Source organism: Acinonyx jubatus, chromosome D3 (genome assembly GCF_027475565.1).
Source record: "Acinonyx jubatus isolate Ajub_Pintada_27869175 chromosome D3, VMU_Ajub_asm_v1.0, whole genome shotgun sequence".
Taxonomy (NCBI): domain Eukaryota; kingdom Metazoa; phylum Chordata; class Mammalia; order Carnivora; family Felidae; genus Acinonyx; species Acinonyx jubatus.
Genome location: NC_069392.1, coordinates 21,191,020 through 21,217,242, shown reverse-complemented (window position 1 = coordinate 21,217,242; position 26,223 = coordinate 21,191,020). Strand labels below are relative to the sequence as shown.

At 39.2% G+C, this 26,223-nt stretch overlaps 1 protein-coding gene across 1 annotated transcript; it reads left to right on the top strand.

Moving 5' to 3' along the window:
- Nucleotides 1-1,681: 1,681 nt before the first annotated feature.
- On the top strand, nucleotides 1,682-25,073 carry DRG1 (developmentally regulated GTP binding protein 1). Its single transcript, XM_015081474.3, has 9 exons — nucleotides 1,682-1,840; nucleotides 2,691-2,814; nucleotides 4,961-5,136; nucleotides 11,493-11,562; nucleotides 14,808-14,977; nucleotides 16,738-16,868; nucleotides 18,545-18,712; nucleotides 18,986-19,108; nucleotides 24,761-25,073. The coding sequence occupies exons 1-9, from the start codon at nucleotides 1,799-1,801 to the stop codon at nucleotides 24,858-24,860; spliced, it is 1,104 nt and encodes a 367-aa protein (XP_014936960.1). The 5' UTR covers nucleotides 1,682-1,798; the 3' UTR covers nucleotides 24,861-25,073.
- The last annotated feature ends 1,150 nt before the right edge of the window (nucleotides 25,074-26,223 follow it).

Here is a 26,223-nt window from a genome sequence, read left to right as displayed (position 1 = left end):
CACACTTTTGACAGCTTGGGGCCCCCCAGGTGAGTCCTGGGGTGTCCTTGAGCAATGAGATTGTTAACTTAGTTGCAGGAGAACCTACTCACAGAGCAGCGATGCCCTTGATACTGTCAGCCAATTAATTCCTTAAGTACTTTGAGTTAGGAAAGACCTGCTGATTTGATTTTATCTGTCTTTTAAGACTGATCATCATATCCCATTCCAGCTGGACTTCCTCTCCTCTTCTTCCCTCCTCCATTACCAATGGTAGAAGATCTAATTACCTCATCACCCCTTAATTTATTTATGAAAAGGCTGAGGTTAAAAAAAAAAGAACAACGAAACTACTAGGCCCTTTGGGGATCTAATGTAAAAGCTTTCCTTTCCCCATCCCCTCCCTTATGCCTAATAAAACCTCCTTTTCTGTCTCTGGCAAGTTGGACTTGTTCTTACTTACAAATTTATATAAATAAACTTCCCTCCCAGGGCTGAGTGGAGGCCAGCCTTGTGGGTTAAGCCTAGCCCAGGGACTCCCAGCGGATCAACCAATCTATCAACAAGAATTCATTGATCCCACAGGAAGCTGCTTTCTAAACCAGCACATAGCTCCTGGATGTCCTGGCTTCCTCTGCACAAGACATTCAGGGAAGAGAATTGTCTTTTGCAATTTTTAATTTTATTGTTACACGAGTAATACGTGCATAACATTCATCTTTTTAAAAAATTCAAAAGATGTAGATGTAGAATAACAAGTTAAAGTCTTTCTTCCTCTCTCCTTGTATCCCATTCCACTGTTAGGAGCTCGAGACTGTATCCTTTTATTCAGACCTTTAAACAATGCACTTTCATACACGTATACCTATATAAACACCTCATTAAAAAAAATAACATAAATGGGATCACAACGTAGGTGGTTATTTATTCATTTTTAAACAGTATGTCCCGTACATCTTTCCAGTCAGACCTCACAGATCTATGTTTTAATGGCTCAAATAGTGTTTTACGTTATTTATCCATTTCCCTACTGATAGGCCTTTAACATAGTTTCATAGTTTTCAGTATTACAAGCTATGTTACAAACACTGGTACTGACATTTATCCATTCAACCATGCACTTATTGCAGGTTCACCATGTGCCACACACTGCACTCGGGGTTAGGGACAGACAAAACAGACACCTAAATATAGTTTTGAATGACTGAAAGGGGGCATTTTCTTTTTCCAAGAGGGCGAGACAGGCCGAAGATCAGTCTCTATTCAACCTAGGAGGCCGAGGGGTTCGCCGGAGACTGTCCCCAGCTGTGAAAAGGGGCCTCCGGACCCGTAGGTGCTGGTGAGGAAGAGAAGTAGATGGTTTGAGTGAGCTTTTCACTCACACCAGGCGTTGACGCCCAAGGTCGGAGGGCTGCGGCTCTCTCCGGCAGTAGCCAGAAGCCACTATCACACACCATGCGCGGGGGGCCGGGCGCGGAAGAGTACGTGGGCGCAGGTCCGGTAGGGCGGGGCCGAGCGGCGCGCGACCCTCCGCGCGCTCGGGGAGGTACAGACCAGGTCGGCCTCTCTGGCCCCCGCTCCCGCGGGCTCTATGACACCGCGCTGGCTCGCGGGACGAGGCGGGGTTGATTGAAGGGGAGGAGATTACTCCAAGCTGTACATCTCGCGGTGAACCTTGCGCGAAGTCTCTCGCGAGAAGTAGGAAGTACCGCGCTTGCGCGCTGCAGTAACGCCTGGTGGCCTTAGCAGGTCCGCTGGCTGCTGTGTGAGGGGAGGTAGGCTGTGTGCAGGCCACTACGCCCCCCGGTGACTCGCCGCCATGAGCAGCACCTTAGCCAAGATCGCGGAGATCGAAGCCGAGGTAATGGGCACAGCTGGCGCTTCACTCTCCCTCGGAGCGTTCCTTTTTCGGCAGTGTTGCCCTTGCCTGTACTCCCTTCAGCCGCGTCAGGACCGGGCCTGCGTTCTCCGACTCCTCTCAGCCCGGCCCCGTGTCCCTCCACTCCCCTCAGCCTCCGCCGGAGCCCCCCGACTCCCCTTAGCTCGGACCTTGCACCTTGGTCGGTACCCCGTTCCAGTGTTCGGCCTCTGTGCGAACATCGTTCCTCTCAGTCTTCCTTTTCTGTGGTCAACACCGAATCCTCTTCCTCTCTGTGGTCCAGCCCTGACCAGCTCACGTATTTCGTTCAGTATCTTTCTTCAGCGTTCAAAACCCTTCTCCCTTTCCCCCAATCTCTACTTGATGGCTGAATTTCCCAGAGTATTGCTCCCGGGAATGGATCTGGGATAACATCTGTGGTAGCTGTTGATTCCACACGAGTTACTATGTGATTGTATTGTCTGAAGTGCTCAGAGCTCTTTAAAATCGGGAAAGTGGTGACCCTGTATCAGACGGTGCATATCAGGTACAAGCATTGGAAAAGGAATCCACAGCTCAGTTTTAGTCTGATCTGTGAATGCTAATTGTAATGACCTTGGTCATGTCTTCTTTTTGGTCCTCAGTTGTTTGCTCTGTAGTGAGAATGGGCTGGGTGATGAAGAGAATGGATTTTTACACAGACCCCCCCCCCCCTTTTTTAAGTCTGACTAAAATGGGTATACTGACAGTAGGATCTGGAAAAAAATCATTCAGATTTGAGGGAGCATTCATTCTGGATATTTTAACCTGTGGGAACTGCTTCTGATTTATGACTGTGATTCCTCCCTTACAGATGGCTCGGACTCAAAAGAACAAGGCCACAGCACACCACCTAGGGCTGCTTAAGGCTCGCCTTGCTAAGCTTCGTAGAGAACTCATTACCCCCAAAGGTGGTGGTGGTGGTGGGCCAGGAGAAGGTTTGTGTTTTTCTTCAGCATTGGTTTGTTTTGTTTTGTTTTGTTTTTTTGGTGTATTTTCTATCAAAATAATATAGCTGTATGGTTTAAAAATAATTAAAAAATTTCTATCAAAGTAGGTGCTCCTGGTTGGCTCAGTTAGTAGAGAATGTGACTCTTGATCTTGGGGTTGTGAGTTTGAGCCCCACATTGGGTGTAGAGATTACTTAAAAATAAAACCTTAGGGGTGCCTGGGTGGCTCAGTCAGTTGAACATCCGACTTTTGATTTCAGCTCAGGTCATGATCTCCCGGTTTGTGGGTTCAAGCCCCACATCGGGCTATGCGCCGACACTGCGGAGTCTGCTTGGGATTCTTTCTCTCCTCTCTTTCTGCCCCTCCCCTGCTTGCTCACTCTCCCTCTCAGAACAAACAAACAAATAAGTAATTAATTAAAACAAAAATCTTTAAAAAAGTCTATCAAGGTAGATTTGTATTTTCTAATTCTAAATTCTTGAGCTGTGCTTATTTCAGTCTGCTGATTTCAAAGGCAAATGAGTATTTTCTAGGTAATGAACTAGGGTTCTATATATATCTTTTTTTTATTAAAAAAAATTTTTGGGGCGCCTGGGTGGCGCAGTCGGTTAAGCGTCCGACTTCAGCCAGGTCACGATCTCGCGGTCTGTGAGTTCGAGCCCCGCGTCAGGCTCTGGGCTGATGGCTCAGAGCCTGGAGCCTGCTTCTGAGTCTGTGTCTCCCTCTCTCTCTGCCCCTCCCCCGTTCATGCTCTGTCTCTCTCCCAAAAATAAATAAACGTTGAAAAAAAAAATTAAAAAAAAATTTTTTTTATGTTTATTTCTGAGACAGAGAGAGACAGAGCATGAGTGGGGGAGGGGCAGAGAAAGAGGGAGACACAGAATCAGAAGCGGGCTCCAGGCTCTGAGTTGTCAGCACAGAGCCCGACACGAGGCTTGAACTCACAAACCATGAGATCATGACCTGACCTGAAGTCGATTGCTCAACTGACTGAGCTACCCAGGCACCCCTATATATCTTTTTTTTAAGTTTATTTATTTATGTTTGTAATCTCTACACCCAATGGGGCCCGAACTCACGACCCCAACATCAAGAATTGTATGCTTTTCTCAGAATGTAGGCATAACCTATGTCCCAGGAGTTCTACTTCTGGGGGCAAGCCTATCAAAAATGCATACATATAGTCATCAAAAGAAATGTACAGACTTGTTCTTAATCCCAAGCAGAAAACTCCCAGATGACCATCAACAGCAGAATAGTTAAGTACATTGTGATATATTGTATTTATAAAATGGAATGCTGCACCAAAATGAGAAATCAAATGGGACTGATCTGTTGTCGTAGAAGTCAGAATGGCAGTTATTCTTTTGTCAGTAATAGCAGGATTGGGGGATGAGGGGGCTTCTGAAGATGGTGAATATGATTTCTTGTGGTGGATGCTGATTACTTAGCTGGTTTGCCTTGTGATAATCAGACACTTTTCTGTGTGTATCTTTATGCTTCAATAAAAGGTTAAAAAAAAAAAAAAGACAGCCAGACAGGAGCCCTTATGTATATCTTGTATTGATCCCAAAGAGGTTTTCATTGGCTTACAGGAATATGTACATACATACATCAACAAAATAAAAAATAAGGATATTGGTGCAAAGGGAAATGTAAGTAGGAAGAATAAGTTGAAGCCAAGAGAGATAAGGTTGGGACCAAAAATAATGTCATAAAGTCTGTACACTTCCTAGAGGAGGGCCATAAATTTGCCTTTGAACTTGTTTGCAGCCATTACCAAAAAAAAAAAAAAAAAGAAAAGCAAACCTAGTTAATCATACAGTTCTTAGAGTTTGTAAGACAAAAAAGAAACCCATTTTTTAGATCAATTATTATCTAACCTTCAAGCCTAAAATACTATGGGTGCTAGAAATGTATATAACAGTGAAGAATAACGTTTCTAAGTAAATATTCCATGTTAATTGCTCTAGGGAAAATTTTGTGTGCTTAAGTTCTGGAAAGGTAAACTGTAGAAAGCTGGAGAAATATGTGCTAGATGGATAGACTACTAGAATGTGAAAGGAATTACCTGAATCTCAACATTTTAAGAGATAACTTTCCTCTTCTTTTTGATATTTATTGATGTTTTAGGTTTTGATGTGGCCAAGACAGGTGATGCTCGAATTGGTTTTGTGGGTTTTCCATCAGTGGGGAAGTCAACACTACTTAGCAACCTGGCGGGAGTATATTCTGAGGTGGCAGCTTATGAGTTCACTACTCTGACCACTGTTCCTGGTGTCATCAGATACAAAGGTGCCAAGATCCAGGTGAGTCAGGCCTGCAGGCCACAGAAGGGAAGAAATCCAGTCTTTCGTTAATTTAAAAAGCACTTACGGGAAGCTGTGCATATGCCAGGCCTAACCTTTGAACTACTAGGCCCTTTCTGTCTAGCAAGCATGATAGAGTAGTACATACAGACAGTAATACAGGGGGATAGTGCCTGTCAAAACACATAGAAAGAAGGGACTGCTTTTTCACCTGAGTATATTGGGGGAAGGTCTGGTAGAACTAAAAAAGCTTCATGTAGAAAATGACAATGGAGGAGTGTCTGGGTGGCTCAGTCGGTTGAGCGTCTGACTCTTGATTTTGGCTTAGGTCATGGTCTCATGGTTCGTAGGATTGAACCCCATGTTGGGCTCTGTGCCTTGGACTGACTGACTCTCTCTCTCACAAAATAAATAAACGTTAAAAAAAAAAAAAGGAAAGAAAATGACAGTGGAGGTGGGTCTTGAAGTTCAAGTAGAATTTTATCAGCCAGAGAAGGTGAAGGGCAATTTCAGGCAGCCATAATGGTAAGTAGCTTGCTGTGGTGCAAGCTTAGGTGTGGACAGGAGTGGTAGAAACTGAATCCGGAAAAGTAGGTTGGAGCTTAATTATGAAGGCCTTTGTGTGCCCACTAAGGAAGTTGAATTTTATCTTATATGTAGCTAGGAACCATCAGAAACTTTTAAAAAAAAGAAATAACGTGATAAAATCCTTTTTGGAAGATAATTCTTATCCGTGAGGCCTGATGAAGTTAGTGTCCTGAGTTTTTCTTAGATAGATGATAGATTTAGGGCTCCCAAATGAAGAGTTCCTTTGGGTATGAAAGAAGGTATACGTAAATGTAAGATATAATGGAACATATTCTTGTTGGCTGCACAGCTAAGAAAGCAAGATTCTGATTTTTTTTTTTTTTTAAGATTCTGAATTCTATGACATTTGAATCTAGGCTGGAGGTTCCCAGACTTGCTTGATTCACAGTACCCTTAGTGTCTTAGTAATTATTTCCTGACAACTTTTCTTCTCCCAGTAATTTTTCATGGCACTCCAGGCCAAAATAAATACCTAATGGTTTAGTTTGTTAGGTCCAAGCAACAACCTAAGTATTTATGTCCTTACAGCTACAATTATTTATTAATGGGATGTGTGCACTGTTGGGTACCACATAACTTCTCAAACCATGGAATCAGATTGGATACCACCACATTTGTTTCCTTTTCCACATTGATTTTTGTGTGGTGCTTTTTATTATAGCCACTGATGAAAAATCCAACTTCCCAAAATTTTGATCTGACATAATTGAAAGCAGTGTAGTAGGCTGTAGTGTTGAAATTGTGAAGTATGTGGAGCTAGTAGTTTCCTCATTGTCTGACATGTATCAAGAATTGCTGTTTCTCTTGAAAATTTAGAATATCCCATGGGACTCTGAGTTCTCTGTGGTGCCACAGAGTACCTTGGCTCATTGTTAGGGAACTCTTGGTATAAGCATTGTTTTCCCTCTTGTTGAGCTATGCAGAGAGTTGTAAAGTGTATTCATACTTCTTTATTATAGAATCTGAAGTAGGAAGGGACCAGTATCTTGGTAGTATCTTCTTTCCTTTTTTTTAATGTTTATTTATTAAAAAAAATTTTTTTTAACATTTATTTTTTGAGAGACAGAGAGAGACAGAGTATGAGCAGGGGAGGGGCAGAGAGAGAGAGGGAGTCACAGAATCTGAAGCAGGCTCCAAGCTCTGAGCTGTCAGCACAGAGCCCGACGCAGGGCTTGAATTCACAAGCAGTGAGATCATGACCTGAGAGGAAGTTGGACACTTAACCGACCGAGCCACCCAGGTGCCGCATAATGTTTATTTTTGAGAGAGAGAGAGTGTGTGCATGCTAGCACTAGCTGGTGGGCGGGGAGGCGGGGTGGGGAGGCGGGTGCAGATCCAGAGGGAGACAGAAGATCCGAAGTAGGCTCTGACAGCTGACAGCAGAGAGCCCGATGCAGGGCATGAACTCATGAACCTTGAGATCATGACATGAACCTAAATTGACACTTAACTGAGCCACCCAGGAGTTCCACCTGGTAGTATTTTCAATGGCTTTTTTTTTTCCTGCTGGTTAGGTGCCCATGCAGATCTTTCTGGTACTCCATGTTCAAATGTATATAATAAGAGTGAGGATGCTTGGGCATATCTGGACCACTGCTTGATTGCATCTTGTTTCAGAGTCTTACTGATAATCACAGTTTTGGCAGCTCCTAGAATAACCTCTTCCCTGATGAGATGCCATTGACATCTCTTTTAGGGCTTCTGAGTGTATCAGAATAAAGTTACTTAGCCCCTTTCTTTACTTGTGTTTCCCACAAAGCATTCATTTCAGTGTCTCCTGACCTTTTAGGTGTTTTCCCCCTTTTTTGCATGGTGCTTTCTTTTCTGCCTGTGCACTCTCCTCTCTTTTTCCTTCCCTTCTGACTTTCTCCAGAAACCAAGTTAAGGAGTACACAACAGGATTAAGATGACTGCCCTCGAATGTTTTTTAAATGGTTGTTTTGTGGCAGAGCACTCATTATCTGTGATTTGGAAGGGAGAGGTGTACAAAATTAGAACCATTTACTACTAAGAATTATAAGGAGGGAGATTTCTGGGTTTTTTGTTAGGAAGGATGATGTTTTTTAATAGTAAAGGTGTCTAAAAATGGAATGGTATCTCCTGAGACAAAGAATTACTACGTCTGGAGGTGACTGAACCACCACTTACCAGGGATGTTATAAAGAAAATTGATGTATCACATAGGCGGAGATTAGCCTGCAGAAAGGATGTTCAGTTTTTAAAATTATGGGGCTTGTTTTCACCTTGCTAGTGTCCCTAGCACTCCTGTTGTTCTATGTATATAATTGATTTGCATATTTAAGTTAGTTGCTTTAACCTCTAAAGGCATTTGAGTTTGAATTAGTTTAACATTGAATTCTTAAAATCCTACAGTTTCATGATTTAAACAAATATTTATTCTTATCTCTTGGTTGTAATATGAAATTCAGATATGTTAAGCATGCGTTATTTTATTGAATGAAATTTGATTGCCACGTCTACAGCCATATCACCCTGAATGTGCCTTGATATTGTCTGAAATTTAGTTGCCACATTTAAATGGTTCATTCTAACCTTAAAGATATTTCCCTCTCAAGACAAGCTAAAATTAAGTTGTTTTTACTTTTCTAGGGCCTCAATAAATTTTCCCCTGCGTTTTAGCTGCCATAGGTAGAAAACTTGTGTTCTTTTCTCTCAGTGTAATATTCTCTTTCAGATGCTGTTTTATATGATATTATAGTCATATTCTATGTTTAAGAGTTTAGATTATCCAGATGGATTTTCCTTTTGAGTTTTTGATAGCATCAGCGAGGTTCAGTGTATATAGTAAAGCCTTTTGCTTATGTTATGTGTATATATATATATATATATATATAATATATATTATATTATACTTATATAATTATTATATAGAATATATATTGTGTAAAATATATAATTAGGTTATAATTATATAATTAAGTATAATATATAATTATATATATTATATATATCATATATAATATATAATTATATATATTATATATATCATATATAATATATATAGCAGAAAGAGATTTACTAAGTGTTAGATTATAGACTCTTTGGGAGAGTTGAAGTAGACTCTAGACTTAATTTCTAGGAACAACTGATGATGAACTTTTTGTTTTTTCAAACCTCTTTATTGAGGTATAATTTACATACAATAGACTAGATAAAGTATAAAATTTAGTTAGTTTTGACATAGCTATATACTGGTGAAAACATCACCACAATCAAGATCATGAACATACCAACCCCAGAAATTTCCAAATGCCCCCTCCCTCATGGTCCCCTTCATCTCCAAGCAATTACTTATTTATATTTTGTCATTGCAGATTAGTTTACAGGTTGAGTTGTGTATAAATAAGACCATGTGTAAATATAAACGTACTCTCTTTTGGTTAGCTTCTTTCATTCAGCGTAATTATTTTGAGGTTCTCTTGTATCACTCATCTTGATGCCCCTTATGTTAATATTCTACATAATCACAGAAGAATTACTAGAGATAGATTAATATAGATGCAGTGATCACTAAACTACAGACTGCAGATTTTTACCAATTTTCCCACCAAATGCCTTCTCATTCCATGGTGCATTTAGTTCTTTTTTTTCATTCTCCTGCTGTCTGTAATGATTACTCTGTCCTGTCCTTTAAGACCTTTACACTTAAAGAGTACTGAGTAATTGTTCTGTAGAATGTCCCTCAGTTTGGGTTTGTCTGATATTTTCTCATAATTAGACTGAGGTTTTAATATATTTTTGGCAAGAATGCCCTGAAGTGATGCTGTGTCCTTCTCAGTGCATCTTATCATGGGATTCATGATGTTACATGTTTTAAATGCTGTTGCTGACCTGCATTGGTTGGTTAAATACATTAGTATCTATAGGATTTCTCTACTGTAAAGCTATTATCTTTCTTTTTTAAAAAGTTATTACCTTTCTTTTTGTAGTTAATAAGTATCTTGGGGGAGGTACTTTGAGAAGATGCAAATCCTGTTTCTCAAACTTGCCCACTCATTTTAGTGTTCATCTGTGGATCCTGTCTGCAGTAGTTATTACTCTGCTTCTGGCCTAATAGTGATTCTTTTTTTTTTCTCTTTCCTACTACATGTTTTTAATTGGAATTCTGTTTGGAAGAATTTTTCTGTCTTATTTATTCAATAGTATGTATCAATGTAGGCTCATGGATATTTATTTTATGGGTTATAGTCCAGTACTGCCATTATTTTACTACTCGTATTGTTCCAGTTTTGACAATTAGGATCTCCTTCAGGTTGGCTCTTGTGTTCTTTTCCATAAGCCCCCATCTTTTTGAGAGTACTTATTTTTTGGCAAGACAATGCTAATCTTAGATTTTTTTTCCCTGCTCTAGCCCTGAAGTCAACCACTTCTGAAGGAACTCTAGTTTCTTTTATTGGAGAATGATGTTTAGAAATCAAGATCTGGTGTGCTTATTACTTCCCATGTAGCCTTGTAAATCAGAGTAACTAAAGTTTCCAAGACAAGGTTGATGTATTCAACATGCATTATCTTTTGTGAAGAGAGAGGATTTTGTTGTGTTATATTAGTCTTAGAGAAGGTAACATTATTATATAGTGAAGAATAGGGAGGAGATTTGAGTAGGTTCTTGAAAGGAAAAGTTGAACTGTTTAAACACCTTCTGAATTCTTTTTCATTGTGGTTTATTTAATGTGAAGTATGTTTTTATAAGGTCAGATGGGCTTATAGCAAAAGCTAGTTTTAAATGATGTTTTGATGAGCTGCAACTCTGTTCCTTGTCCATTTATGTGGATAATTCAGTATTGGCCATGCAGTGGACCCTTGGTATTTTCAGATTTTGTATATGCTCTTAACTGTTTTCAGTGGACTCTTAAGGGCTATGACTAATAGTTTGCAATTTTGCTGAGATGTGCATTTGATTTGTGTGCTATGAAGTTGGTTTTTATGTTCTTACTCTTAGGTATACACAGTAGGACTTCTCTGAAGTTTTACTTTACTGCATTTTCTGGGCATTTGAGCGGTCATTTTCAATTGGGAACACACATCAGAGTCACCCATGGAGCCTTTTGAAGTACATATCAATATGTGAACTTTGCTCTTCTAAATTAGAATTTGCAGGATGGGGCTCAGATATCTGCATTTAAAAAGGTTTTGCAGGTGACTATTCTGTGCTCACCAGCTTAAGAATGACTGCAGAAATTTTTGTGAATTGGGCAATTTGGAAGATTGGCAAAGCTCTGAGTGTATCATGTGAATATCAAGATCCGGCTATTGTCTACAGTAAGGAATTGGTGTGGGGGGCTCAACCTTCTGAAAAGAAGGGGAATATTAGGGGAATACTAATGCAGAATAATGAGTTTGGCCCTCAAAATGTGAGGGGTTTTTTTTTTGTTTGTTTGTTTTTTTTGATTTAAATTTTAGTTAGCCAACATACAGTGCAATATTGGTTTCAGAAAATTAAGATCTTACTTGATTTGGACTGTGATTTTGGGCAAATCACTTAACCTGTATGAACCTCAGCCAATATCCTGGTCTCAGGGTTGTTAGACATTTTAAACTAGATGTAAAGTATATAAAAAACTTGTAGCTGACATTTGGATGCATAGTAAAGTAATACACAGCTTATAAGGAAGATCAGATTTGAATCCTTTATATTTTGGATACTTGAAAAATAAATTATTCTATTTGATCTGTTTAGATTTATGACTGTTTTTTGTGTTTTCTTTTTTTTTTTTCCTTCTCTCCTTTCCCCATCCTTAATCTTGCAGCTCCTGGATCTTCCAGGTATCATTGAGGGTGCCAAGGATGGGAAAGGCAGAGGCCGTCAAGTCATTGCAGGTGAGTGGTCCAGGGCTGCCATCATTCTGGGATATCATCCCTTTATCAGGTACTGTTGCTTTAGATGGGGACTGTTGGACTTAGAGATTTTACTACAATGAAGGGCATAGTTTTACTTGACTTCTTACTGGAATAGAATGTCAGAACCTGAAGGGACCTCAGAGAGTAACAATCCAGATCTCCATTTGAGGAGAAACATTAAGGACAGGAAAAGTGAAGTGCTTCAGTCCAGTGTAGCACTGTTTGTGGCAGATTCAGAAGGATTCAGAACTAGAACTCGGGTTTCCTGACTTCCACCCATGTCTTTCCTTCTTCTTTTATGTAGGGTAAAATGTTACAGGGGTGCCTGGGTGGCTCAGTTGGTTAAGTGTCAACTTCTGCTCAGGTCATGATCTCGTGGTTTGTGAGTTCAAGCCCTGCTTCGGGCTCTATGCTGACAGCTTGGAGCCTGGAGCCTGCTTTGGATTCTGTGTCTCCCTCTGTCTTTGCCCCTCCCCTGCTTGTTTTCTCTCTCTCTCTCTCAAAAATAAATAAACATTTAAAAAAAAAGTAAAAATGGGGGCGCCTGGGTGGCGCAGTCGGTTAAGCGTCCGACTTCAGCTCAGGTCACGATCTTGCGGTCCTTGAGTTCGAGCCCCGCGTCAGGCCCTGGGCTGATGGCTCAGAGCCTGGAGCCTGTTTCCGATTCTGTGTCTCCTTCTCTCTCTGCTCCTCCCCCCTTCATGCTCTGTCTCTCTCTGTCTCAAAAATAAATAAACGTTAAAAAAAAAAAATTTAAAAAAAAAAGTAAAAATGTTATAAAAGGCCAGTCATAAATTGCAGCAATCTGCTACTCCACCTCTCCTCACCTCCACCGTCATTCCGCATTGGCAAATATTGTCAACTCTTGAACGGTTCTTTCTGTTTTTTACCTTCATTTTTTTTTTAAGTTCATTTATTTTGAGAGAGAGAGAGAGCGCGCGCGTGCACACGTGTGAACTAGGGAGGGGCAGAGAGGGAATCCCTAGCAGACTCTGCACCAATAGCACAGAGCCTAATGTGGGGCTTGAACTCAAGAACTGTGAGATCATGACCTGAGCTGAAATCAAGAGTTGGTTGACTGACTGAGCCACCCAGGCGCCTTTGCCTTCATATTTTTAAATATTATGCTTATATTGCCATTTCATGATTAATTAATTAATTTTAGATATCATCTGTTGGTTTCATGTCATATTGAGAATTAGCTCTCTTATACTCCATACGACTTTTCCTATTTTTTTTTTTTAAGATTTTATTAAAAAATTTTTTTGTGTTTAATGTTTATTTGAGAGAGAGAGGTGCGCGTGTGAGCGGGAGAGCAGAGAGAGAGGGGAACAGAGTTTTCCGAGGCCAGTACTGCGCTGACAGCAGAGAGCCTGATATGGGGCCCTAACTCACGAACTGTGAGATCATGACCTGAGCTGAAGTTGGATGCTCAACTGACTGAGCCACCCAAGGGCCCCAAGATTTTATTTTTAAGTAATCTCTACACCTAATACGGGGCTTGAATTTATAACCCCAAGGTTAAGAGTCGCTTGCTTCACTGACTGAGCCAGCCAGGTCCCCACCTACCCCTTGTCTTTCAAAGAAATTATATCACAGTTTGTAGTTAACTTATCAATTGTAATTTACATTATTATGTAATGAATATATAACTTTTGTTCAATGCTAAGATAAGTAGTGTGTTGTGACTTCGCTTCTTTTCTCTTGAATCTGTTTTTGAAATTTGTTTTTCAAGGAGTTAGTAATTGTTTTGTTTTATTTACATTTCTGTGTTTGCTACTATTTTTCAAATATTCTAACAGATCAAATGTTTATCCATCAGTATTTTTCTAGATACTTAAATATAGCTCAAGAGTTACTGATTTCATTCTTTCCCCACAACCCTGACACTACTGTCCTGTACCCTGTCTTCTTTCTTTTTAATTTTATTGTCTTTTTTAAGTAGGCTCCACATGCAGGGTGGGGGTTGAACTCACAACCCGGAGATCAAGAGTCACATGCTCTACTGACTGAGCCAGCCAGGCACCCTGTCTTCTTGCTTTAATCTGGATTGGTTGCTTTCTAGATCAGCACTGTCCAGGAGTGCAATGTTCTGAATCTATGCTCTCCAGTATGGTAGCCCCTAAGCATGTGTGGTTGATGAGTGCTTTAAAATGTGCCTAATGTGACTAAGGAACTGAATTTCAATTTTTTTTCACTTTAATTAGTTTAAATTTAAATAGCCCAGGTGGCTAGTGGAGTCTATATTGGATAGTGCAGTGCTAAACTCTTTTGCATGGCTGTCATCCTGAGACTTTCTTCTGTGTTCTTGTGTGGAATCCTCTGTTTCCTAGAGTCGGTGTTCTTTTTGGGGGTCATTTTTGTTTTGCTGAAGCACATTCTTTAGTAAACTACCAGAAAAAAGATAAATTGATAGGTAAATTTTTCTGGTTTTTTCATGTTTGAAAGTGTTTTTATTCTGCCTTTATATTGAATTACTAATTTTAACTATTTATAGAATCATATGTTAAAAGTTATTCGTGGATGAATATCAGAAACATTATGCTAAATTAAAACGGTCAGGAACAAAAGACTGTATTTTGTATTATTCCATGTATATGAAACTTTAAAAATTGCCAAACTAACCTATGTGACAGAAAGCAGATGAGTAGTTGAATGGGAATCAAGAGGAAGATTGATTTCAGAGGTGATGGAAATGTTCTGTATCCTGCTTGCTTATGGTGGCCATACAGGTATATATATTTGTCATTAAACTGTATGACATGGACACAGTTTATTTTTTATAAATTACACTGATAATATATAATATATGTAATATATGTGTATATAATTATGCTGGTAATAAAGTTGACTAAAAATATGCTAAGCAGATGATCTTTTTTAGAATTCTTATTGTTTTAAATCTTTCTAAACTTTTTCAGGGATTTAGGTTATTGCCTGGTTCTTATCTTCATTCTGACTTGTTTTTCTGCTGGTGTATCTAGAAGTTAACACATCTTTTAGAGATACCAGGAGAAAACAAGGCATACATTGCAAATTGACTTCTGGGATAGAATTTGGTAACCTTAAGAACTTCATGTGTGTCTTTATATTAATAGGAAAAAAAAGTCCTTTGTTTCTAAATGGAATTCTACCCCTCTCAATACTCCAGCTTTTGAGTATCTGGCTTAGTTAAGTCTTTAGTGACCTTTGCTTACATATAAATTATTTTTTCCATTCTTCAGTGGCCCGAACATGTAACTTGATCCTGATTGTTCTGGATGTCCTGAAACCTTTGGGGCATAAAAAGATAATTGAAAATGAGCTGGAAGGCTTTGGCATTCGTTTGAACAGCAAACCCCCTAACATTGGCTTTAAGAAGAAGGATAAAGGAGGCATTAATCTCACAGCCACCGTAAGTGGAGGTGACATGGGTGAGACAGGCTGCTGAAGGAACTAGGGTGGAAGGATGTTGACATTTGGAAATTACCTGGCTTCTAGCACTAACTGAGGTAACACAACAACCTTGTAATGACTGACAGAGTAGGACAAGAATCAATCTCAGACTTACCTTTGCAACTTCATTTCTTCTTTTAGGTTATTTTTTGGTATGGTATGGGAGTATAGACCAGTCTTAATGCTTGCATAAAGTAGATGGCTACTAATATCAAGTGTTTTCATTCATTCAACACAGATTTATAGAGCACCTACCATGGGCAAAATGTTGTTTTAGGCCCTTGTTGGGAAGGGAGGGAGGTTGGAAGAGGGAGCAAAATAGAAATCTCTGTCCTTACATTCTGTGTGGAAAAGTAACGAACAAAATTAATGAGTCCGTACAGTATATTAGATGATGATAAATCTAAAAATTAAACTAGGGAAAAGGGATGGAGAGTGTTGGTGGGGTTGTAACAGTGGGGGAGATAGAAGTGCTTGATTGTCAAAAGATTTTGGAAGTAGCTGGTAGGAATTACACCTGATTTGGATGTGGGTTGTGAGAGAGAGGACTATAAGATTTTTTCCTCAGCTGGAAAAATAGACTCTTATTATTAAAATGGTAGCACTTTGGGTAGGATAGGATTGGAGGGGAGGGGAAGATCAGGACATTCGGTTTGAGATGCTAGTGAGACATCCAAGTATTACCATCAAATAGGCATATGAGGAATAATCAAGGCTGGAGGTACAAATTTGCTGGTTAGCAACTGTAGAGCCGTGGGCTTAGCTGAGATCACTAGGAAGTAAGTATAAATAGAAAAGAGGTTCAGGGATGGAGCTTCCTCCCCAACTCCCACCCCATGATTATAGACTGGGGAGATAGGAAGAACCAGCAAATAAGACTTCTTAGAGAAAGAAGGAGGAGAACCAGAAGAGTTTGAAATCTTGGAAGCCAAGTAAAGAAAATGTTTCATATTGGAGGAGTAATCAGTTTGCTCCATGCTGCTTGCTTCTAAGTCATATAATTGAGGTCTTAGAATTTCCTACAACATTTAACATTCTAGAGGTCCAGATAATATGACTAGCATAAAGTTAAGCTGTCCTGCCCAAAAGATCTTTCCCGTTATCCTGTCATAATTGAATTTGAACATTTCATATTATTTCTGAATTTTTTGCTAAGGCTGCCATAATAAACTGCTATATAGATTGGGTGGCTTAAACAGCAGAAGTTTATTTTCTCTTAATTCTAGAGGTGCTGGGTATCTGAGATCAAGGTACGAGCAGGGTTGGTTTCTTCTGAGGCCCCTCCTTGGTTTGTAGATGGCTGTCTTCCCTTTTTGTCTTCAGATGGTCTTCCTTCTGTGTGTCTGTATCCTAATCTCCCTCTCTTGTAAGGATATCAGTCACATTGAATTAGGGCTCATTCATATGACCTCATTTTAACTTAGTTAACTCTTTCAAGACCCTGTCTTTAACCCTAAAGGTCACATTCTGAGATACTGCGGTTGGGACTTCAACATATGAATTTGGGTGGGAGTGATTCAGTCTATAGCACCTTCATTTGAGTTTAGAAAGATTATTAGTTTTCAAGTATTTGCTAATAAAAGTCATTTACTCTTATCCAGGATAACAGACTTCAGAAATGAACTTGCTCCTTAGCTAGAATTATTCAGGTACAATGATGGATACTCTTGGGAGATTTTTTTGCTCTGTGACCAGTTACTGTCTTCTGTGCTCATTTAGTGCCCTCAGAGTGAGCTGGATGCTGAAACTGTGAAAAGCATTTTGGCTGAATACAAAATTCACAATGCTGATGTGACTCTGCGTAGTGATGCCACAGCAGATGACCTTATTGATGTGGTGGAAGGAAACAGGTACTGACTACATGTACAGTCTGGTGCTTGAGTTTCAATTTAAGCCTTGTAGTGGAAACATTGGATTATAAATCTGGATATTCTAATTCTGGATATCTTGATTCTAACTCTAGCTGTGCTAGTATCTCAGATAAATAGTGGGCCTTGGTTTTGTTAGCTGTAAATTGATTTTGGTTTTTGTAAATTGAAATTGGTTTTGATTTCTAACATCCTTCTTTGCTCTTAAATTTGGTTATGATGGTTAAATTCCCCATTTCAGTTACTTGCTGTGAACTAGGTTGTCCCCTAAGCTGTGTCATACAATGGTGGAAGGGAGTAGTTCACAATCTGCTGTCCTAGAATTAATCCATCTGAGAAAGCCTGTAGGCTATCCTATAGAACTCAACATGCTGGGCTGTATCTGTTCTCTCTAAGGGTAACCTAAGGGTATGTAGCTAAAGCCCTATTTCATGAAAAAGTACTATTATTAGTATTTTAAATTAATAATTTAAGCTACTGTAAAAATTTTTCCTGGCATTTGAGCATAATATTTTTTATTTTTTATTATTTTTTATTTTATTATTATTTTAAAATTTTTGTTTTTATTTTTATTTTTTCCTTTTATTTATTTTTTAAATATATGAAATTTATTGTCAAATTGGTTTCCATACAACACCCAGTGCTTATCCCAAAAGATGCCCTCTTCAATACCCATCACCCACTCTCCCCTCCCTCCCACCCCCCCATCAGCCCTCAGTTTATTGTTTTTTTTTTTATTATTTAAAAAAAAATTTTTTTTTAACGTTTATTTATTTTTGAGACAGAGAGAGACAGGGCATGAACGGGGGAGGGGCAGAGAGAGAGGGAGACACAGAATCTGAAGCAGGCTCCAGGCTCTGAGCTGTCAGCACAGAGCCCGACGCGGGGCTCGAACTCACGGACCGTGAGATCATGACCTGAGCCAAAGTCGGACGCTTAACCGACTGAGCCACCCAGGCACCCCTATTCTCAGTTTTTAAGAGTTTCTTATTGAGCATAATATTTTTTAGTTGCTTTCCTGTTCATTTGTTTCTATTTGTTGGATGGATTTATTTGATTTTCATTTGAAAACAAGCAAAGGCTAATTCTTTGAGTTAGGCCATTGTATAAGTGAGGCATTTGAAGCATGAGAAGTTGTGGCTTGCTATCAATAATTAGTAGCCTTGGCTGCCCTATTGATTGGACATTAGGATTGTGACTTTGCCAGATGTTATGTTTTTTATTTAAAAAATTATCATGAAACATGTTATTAAAAGTTTATTTACATTTATAATTCATAAAACAACTTTGTAGGAAATTGACTCTGAGACTTTCCCAGGGACTTACATCTAGGAAGTGACAAAGGTGGGAGTAGATTTAGTCTGTGTGACTCCAAAGCTTGTGTTTCTTCTATTGCAGTATGATCTCTCAGTAATTAGCTGCATGGCGCAGACTAGGGCCTGAGTTTTGTGACTTCTCAACCCATAGTTTACTTTTTCAGACATTTGACCTTATTTTGGTAGGAAGCCTTTCGTGGGGAGGGATTGAGGGGTTGATCTGCCTCTTGCGCCTCTTGAGAATCTCTGATTTGGGGTCCTGAGCAAGGAGATGCTAATAATCACACTGAGAGTTTTGTCAAAGGCTCCAGACTAATGTCTTATTTTATTCTATTTCTGTAGAGTTTATATCCCTTGTATTTATGTATTGAATAAGATTGATCAGATCTCCATTGAGGAATTGGATATCATCTATAAGGTGCCTCACTGTGTCCCCATTTCTGCCCATCACCGCTGGAATTTTGACGACCTATTGGAAAAGATCTGGGACTATCTGAAGCTAGTGAGGATGTAAGTCTTAGTGGAAAGGGTCATATTGCTGTAGGAATTAAACCAGACTGTCCTAAAATGATACTTCCTGGAACTCATTAACATAATTTGTCTCTTTTTGGAGATACAAGTATATTAATTTCTATCATGTGCCAGGCCATATTGTGGGCACTTTCTTCCTCAAGTTGAAAGTTATCTGTGTCTGATCTTCTCAGGGGTGATGGAAGGTTGATTTGCATTTAACACATGAAACGTTCCAAGAAGTAAGCAACCTCTGCTCCCTCTCTGTCCTAGTTACACCAAACCCAAAGGCCAGTTGCCAGATTATACATCCCCAGTGGTACTGCCTTACTCTAGGACCACGGTGGAGGATTTCTGCATGAAGATTCACAAAAATCTTATCAAAGAATTTAAATAGTAAGTATCATGGGCATGTAGTGCCTTCTTTTCCATGGGAGCTACTGATTCCACTAACTACCAATTCTTAGGGTAGCATTAAAGAAAACGGGCATCAGGGAGACTGCTGAAATGCTTGCTTGGTTAGAACTCTGCAATGTCTTCCTAAAACCATGCTAAGTTGGAGCAGGAAGAGCTCTAGAAGCCTCATCGGGTCAGGAGAGCTGACAGTACAAAGGGCTCTGACTTTATTCTGTTAATTCATATTCCTTTTGGCAAACACAAATGTGAATTCTTCTTGCCAGCATCATATTGGCCTCCAGTGGTTACTGAAACCCACTCTAAACCTTAAGCATGGGTAAATTTCCCTAAATCTCTTTCATATACTTTTCATTGCTGATACAGGCTGAAAAAAAAATTCTAACAGGCTGAAAAAAAAAAAAAAATTCTAACATTATATTTTGAGCTAAGTGAGCTAATTTTAGACTTACAGAAAAGTTGAAAAATTAGGTAAAGAGTTTCCTTATATCCCTCACCACATTTCTGATGTTACCAGCTCACATAACCATAGTACAGTTATCAGGAATAGAAATTAGCATTGGTATAGTATTAACTAATTTTTAGGCCTTATTTGAGATTTATTTATTTTTTTTATTTAAGTAATCCTACACCAAACATGGGGCTTGAACTCACAACCCTGAGATCAAGAGTCCCATGCTCTTCTTTTTTTTTTTTTAATTTTTTTTTTTTAATGTTTATTTTATTTTTGAGAGAGAGAGAAAGAATGTGAGTGGGTTAGGGCAGAGAGAAAGGAGACACAGAAGCAGAAGCAGGCTTCAGGCTCTGAGCTGTCAGCACAGAGCCCAACGCAGGGCTCGAACTCACGAGCCGTGAGATCATGGCCTGAGCCTGAGTTGGACGCTCAACCGACTGAGCCACCCAGGCGCCCCATAAGTCACATGCTCTTCTGACTGAGCCAGCCAGGTGCCCTTTATTTGAGTTTTAATACCTGTTCTACCAGTGTCCATTTTGTGTTTCAGGAATCTACGTGGCATATAGTTGTTACTTCTCCTTAGTCTTCCAGTTTTTCAGTCTCCCAGTAATATTTCTTTAGCCTTTCACTGTCTTTGATGACCTTGGCACATTGAAGAGTACTGGTCAGTTATTCTGTAGAATGTCCCTCACTTTGGGTTTGTTCAGTGTTCTCTCACGACTGAAGTGACATGCATTTTTGGTAAGAATATCACAAAAACTATGACATATCCTCAATGCATCCTATCACAAGAATCATGATGTCAGTATATCCTATTGATAGTGATATTTACTTTAATCACTTGGTGAAGTTGGTGTTGGTTCGGATTCTTTACTGTAAACATAGTACTTTTCTTTCTTTGTATTTGATAAATATTTTGGGGGAGTTACTCTGAGACTATGCAAATCATGTTTCTCTTCTTGCTGATTTTAGTACCTATCAGTGGAGCTTGTTGGCAACTTTTATTGCAGTGTTGTTTGTCTAATGGTGATTCTTTATTTCCCTCTTTGATTTTACATTTATTTACTGGAGTTCTGTGAGTTAGAGCTATTGCTTCTCTCCTATTAATTTAATTCATAATTATATTGGTATGAGCTGTTGGGTATTTTTTCCATGGACCATAATCCAGTACTACCATTATTTTGTTACTCAAAGTGTTCTAGGTTTGGCAGTTAGGAACTCCTTCAGTTGGCTCCTGTGTTCTTTTAGTAAACTGCCATTTTTTTTTTTTTTTTTTTTTTTTTTAAGCATTTCCTTACTTTTTGGCACTACTAGATGTTCCTGATTCATAATGATTTTTCCCTGCACCACCCCTGGAATCAGTCACTTCTCCAAGAAGCCCTGGTATACAAGATGTGTGTGCTAGGTGTGTTCATTGTTAGTGGGCTATCATTGTTTATAGGCCGTTTCAGCAGACAGCTAGGAAGTGTATGTATGGATACTAACCCATGCTTACATCTTTATTTCTGTGTCTCTCTTGTCCTTCCTATTTATCCATCTGTTTACCCACCCTCGCATCCTTATCTTAAAAACCATGAACTTAGGGACGCCTGGTGGCTCAGTCAGTTAAGCATCCGATTCTCGTTTCGGCTCAGGTCGTGATCTCATGGTCGGAGATCAAGCCCTGCATTGGGCTCTGCATTGATGGTGCTTCTGTCTCCCTCTCTCTGCCCCTCCCCTGCTGATACACACACAAACACACACACACATTTTTTCTTTCTCTTTCATAAATAAATAAATACATGCATACATACATAAATACATAAATAAAAACCAAAAACCTGTGAGCTTATATGGTTACCTCTGATTCCAGTTCGACACCACAGGGTTTGTTTTAAAGCCTTTTCCTTTTTCTTATTTTTAACATCTTTCTTCAACCATGAGAAACCTGGCTATCATTACTTAATCTACTTATTTACTTAATTCTAGTGTGTGTGTGTGTGTGTGTGTGTGTGTGTACGTATATATATATATGTAGTAGTTCAGAATTGCAACCTATAACCCTATGAGAAATATTTTAACTAACTGGATTACAGTATCTATGAATAGTTCTTTTCAACTCTATGGGCTGAAATTTAAAAAGTTGTTTTAAAATTGAAGAAAATAGAAAATCATTGTAGAAGATCAGGAAAATATGGAAATAATGACATTTTAAAAATACTTGTTTTTTGTCCATTGATTGATGAATGGATAAAGAAGATGTATACACACACATATACATGCACTGGAATATTATTTGGCCATAAAAAGGAATGAAATCTTGCCATTTGCAATGATATGGATGAATCTAGAGAGTATAATGCTAAGTGAAATAAGAGAAAAACATACCATATGATTTCACTCGTGTGGAATTTAAGAAACAAAACCAATGAGAGAAACCAAGAAACAGACTCTTAATTATAAGAAACAAACTGATGGTTACCAAAGGGGAGGTGACTAGGAGGTGGGGGGATGAGTTACATAGGTGATAGGGATTAAGGAGTGCACACTTGTCTTGTTGAGCACTGGGTGATGTATGAATTGTTGAATCACTATATTGTACATCTGAAACTAATATGACACTGTTAACTGACTGAAATTAAAATAAAACTTGGGGTGCCTGGGTGGCTCAGTTAAGCACCTGACTTCAGCTCAGGTCATGATCTCACGTTTCGTGGGTTTGAGCCCCATAGTGGGCTCTGTGCTAACAGCTCAGAGCCTGGAGCTTGCTTCAGATTCTGTGTCTTCCTCTCTCTCTCTCCCCCTCCCCTGCTTGTACTCTGTCTGTCTCTGCCTCTCAAAAATAAATAAATGTAAAAGAATAAAAAAAATAATATACGTAAAAAAATAAAAATACTTGGGGTGCCTGGTGGCTCAGTCAATTAAATGTCTGACTTCAGCTCAGGTCATGATCTCGCAGTTTACGAGTTTAAGCCCCATGTCACCCTCTGTGCTGACAGGTCAGAGGCTGGAGCCTGACTCAGATTCTGTATCTTTCTCTCTCTCTCCCTCTCTCTTCCTTTCCCTGGCTCATGCTGTCTCTCTCTGAAAAATAAACAAAAAAAATAAAAATACTTGTTGCTGATCCTAAGAATATTAGAAGAGTGAAGACCTTTATTAAGCCTGACATTCCTTTAATCCAAAGTAACTAAATTCCATGTGCAGGTGCTAATTTTCACTATCCTCAAACCATTATATTTTAGCATATATTTCAATTAATGCAGGAGAGTCTTGTGAAGTTAGATATTTTCCATTTTCAAATATGATAGATTTCTAGATAATTCTTACCTTCCATGGTGGCAGGACGCTGTTCTAAACCTCTAGAGAACTGTAAGTTAGCCAGGGAATTAAATGAGGAGGGAGAAAAATATTTTGGAGAAGAGACCTATCAAAGCAAATAGAGGGGCGCCTGGGTGGCTCAGCTGGTTAAGCATCTGACTTCAGCTCAGGTCATGATCTCACAGTTTGTGAGTTTGAGCCCTGCATCAGGTTCTGTGCTGACAGCCTGGAACCTGCTTCGGATTCTGTATCTCCTTCTCTCTCTGCCCCTCCCCTGCTTGTGCTCTGTCTCTCTCTCCCTCAGAAATAAAATAAACATTTAAAAAATAAAAAAAAATTAAAAAAAACCAAATAGTTTTGTTTGGTTGCTATTTTTCTGTTTTCTTTCTTTTTTTTAATTTTTAAAGTTAAAAAATTTTGTAGCACATGCACTGGGAAGGGGCAGAGAGAGAGGGAAAAAGCATCCCAAGCAGGCTTCAGGCTGTCAGTGCAGAGCCTGATGCGGGGCTCGATCTCACAAACCTTGAGATCATGATTTGAGCCGGTATCAAGAGTTGGATGCTTAATGAACTGAGCCACCCAAGGCACCCATCTTTTTTTTTTGATGATGAAACAAAGAGCATTTTAACCATCTTAATAAAAATTCAGCTTTAGGCCTACTAATTATAACATTTGTCCTTGTTGCATTCTTTTTATGTCCTTGACCACATGTACATGTCCTTTGATCATTTACTATGTGTTTTCTGTGTGTTGCAAGATTCACGTCATTTTTATAACCATGTTTTTTGCATTTTTTGCTACTTTACATAGTTTTCTTGTCTTCATACACAGACCTTTCCCTTTTAATTACTTTAATCTAGGATTAGTAACAATATGGCCTTTGATATGTTTTGGTGCATTGCTCTCCAAAAGGGCTGAACCTGTTTACACTGCCATCAATAAAATAGGAGGCACTGATATTGCCGCAGGCATTGAATATGATTATTAAAAACTAGTTTTCTAGTTTAAGATTATAAAATGGTCACCTTGCATTTATCTTGCTTGTTAGTGCATTGAAAAATTTTATGTATATTTGTTTTACTAATGGTGTTGTATCTGTAACTGTCATTTATCTGTTTTCCACAAAGTGAAATCTCGTTCAGTGATTTCTTTTTGGAACATAGGTTTTTAAAGATGTTTTGTTGCAAAGACCATATAATAACAACATGGCCACCTTTTTCTATCACTTGGTACAAGATTCTTAGCCTCTGTGAGGCAGGTCTTAATGTTTTGTTCAATTTCTGTTACTAGCACAACAAAATTTTTATCTACAGGCCTCCAATACTAAAAATATCTTCATAAATTCAAAAAATCAGGAGAACATACTAGTTACGGTGTCTTGGGAGGGAGGAAGAATTTTCCTAGCATGGCTGAGGAGGGAGGTGCTTTATGGTTTTAGTAGACCCAATAAAAACTGGTATTCAGTAACAGTCTGTAACTGACAGTATAAGAATCAGTTTTCAGTCTGAATTATTTCATTGTATTTTTCTATAACCCTTATTTTTTTCTTTTAATTTTAAATTAGTCTTGTAACATTTCTCATTTGTGTTTTTTCTCTTTGACTTTCCTAAATTGGCTCTGGAAGAAGAGGAACCACACAACTTCCAAAATTTTTTGCCACTTTGTATCTGAAGGTGCCATTGTGCTATACTGCTGGGAAAGCTAATACCTCTGGGCTTTGAATTTGGTCCTTGACTCTGGAGAGGGGATTTTGGCTGTTGTAAGCCTATAGTTCTTAAGAGCTAGAATGCTAAATCTGAGCAGAAAGGTGGCATCCAGGTAAATAGGGTAGAAGCTAGGTGATTATTTACACTGACTATTTTTTTTATTTCCCTTCTCTACAGCGCTCTGGTCTGGGGTCTGTCTGTGAAACACAATCCTCAAAAAGTGGGTAAAGACCATACGTTGGAAGATGAGGATGTCATTCAGATTGTGAAGAAATGAAACCTGTCCCTCTGCCGGGCCAACCACAAGAGCTTTCCCCATGACTAAGCACCCTACCCGAGACCCCTTCTGGCTTTGGCAGCCAGTGGATCAGGATTCAGGGGAGGGAAATGGAGGCACCCAAACTGGAACTTTACTTATCTTAACTTGGTGTCACCTTGTAAATTCAACTGCATAAAGGACCTGGTAAGCCAGCCAGCTATATGCAGTTCACGTGTCATTGTCAGAATTTGTTTTGGGATGGACTGAATGAAGATGACTATGTACAGTGAGGCAGCTGCAGAAGGGGTTATTTGGGAGCTTGGTTTTGAGTGTGAAATGGATAAAAATGTGACTGCAACATCTTACTTGATGTTTAGTCATGGGAAACCCTTCCAACTGGATGTGGCCTTCACTCTTCTTAAGTGGCCTTTCGCAGATGATACTGGAAAGAGGAAGGACTTGACGTAAGTTAACTGATTATTCCCTGCAAGGCTAGCCCATGTGGGAGATGGTGTTATGTAGCAGTTGAGTAAAGTACTCTGACCAGACGCAAGATTTCGAATTGCATGGCCACTTCTAATTAGCTTTGAAACCCTGCATAAATTATACAACCTCTATAACCATCAGTTTCTTCATGTAACATGGAGATGGTAATAGCACTTGTGTTCTAGAGTGGAGATTGTTAGTATTAAGGGAGATAGTACTTGTCAAATACTTAGCACGGTATCTGGCATGTAAGTACTTAGTGAATGTTGGCTCTTATTGGTCTCTTTCCTTTACCTGAGCAGAGGTTTGTGTGTCCACATATGTGTATGTATGAAGGTGGGATGTTAGATGGAAAGGTGAGGTCAAGACTATTTAAGAGGGCACTAAGGGCATAATCAGAGGTTTTTGCTGGAAAGACAGGAACATAAAGGGATTTCCTTGAATATTGGGAAATTTATTGGCAAAAATTTTTGTGCAGTAGACTGGGTTAGTGAGAATAATGGCAAAGGGAAGGTGTGGGCATGTACGTACCCAGATTGACTTGCTCTGTGGAAGAAGAGAAGTCAAAGATTATTTCAGTATGGATTACAGGGGTGATAGAGAAGGGTAGTCCCTGAGAAAATTAGGAAGGGAAACAGATTTGCAGAAAGACAGTTTGATTTTAGGTGAAGTGAGCTAGAGCTTCTAACAGGTTATGGGGGCTGAGGATGTGGGATTATCCATATACTCAGCCTTTTCCAGTGCTTGTTACTTATGCTACCTGAGTGACAGTTGTTTCCCTGATAGTTTACCTGGAGCTTGAGCTCACCTCTGTCCCCAGACATAGGAGATAAGCCCCTCAGGCCTGGTGTCCCAGTCACTTTGCAGGATATAGACCTTGATATCCCTGGTGCAT

Bases quoted from the DNA above. Each gene is read 5' to 3' on its own strand.
- DRG1 (XM_015081474.3), top strand. From the start codon at position 1,799: ATGAGCAGCACCTTAGCCAAGATCGCGGAGATCGAAGCCGAG. The intron at 16,869-18,544 runs GTACTGACTACA...CTATTTCTGTAG, and splicing joins GATGTGGTGGAAGGAAACAG to AGTTTATATCCCTTGTATTT. The intron at 18,713-18,985 runs GTAAGTCTTAGT...TCTCTGTCCTAG, and splicing joins TATCTGAAGCTAGTGAGGAT to TTACACCAAACCCAAAGGCC.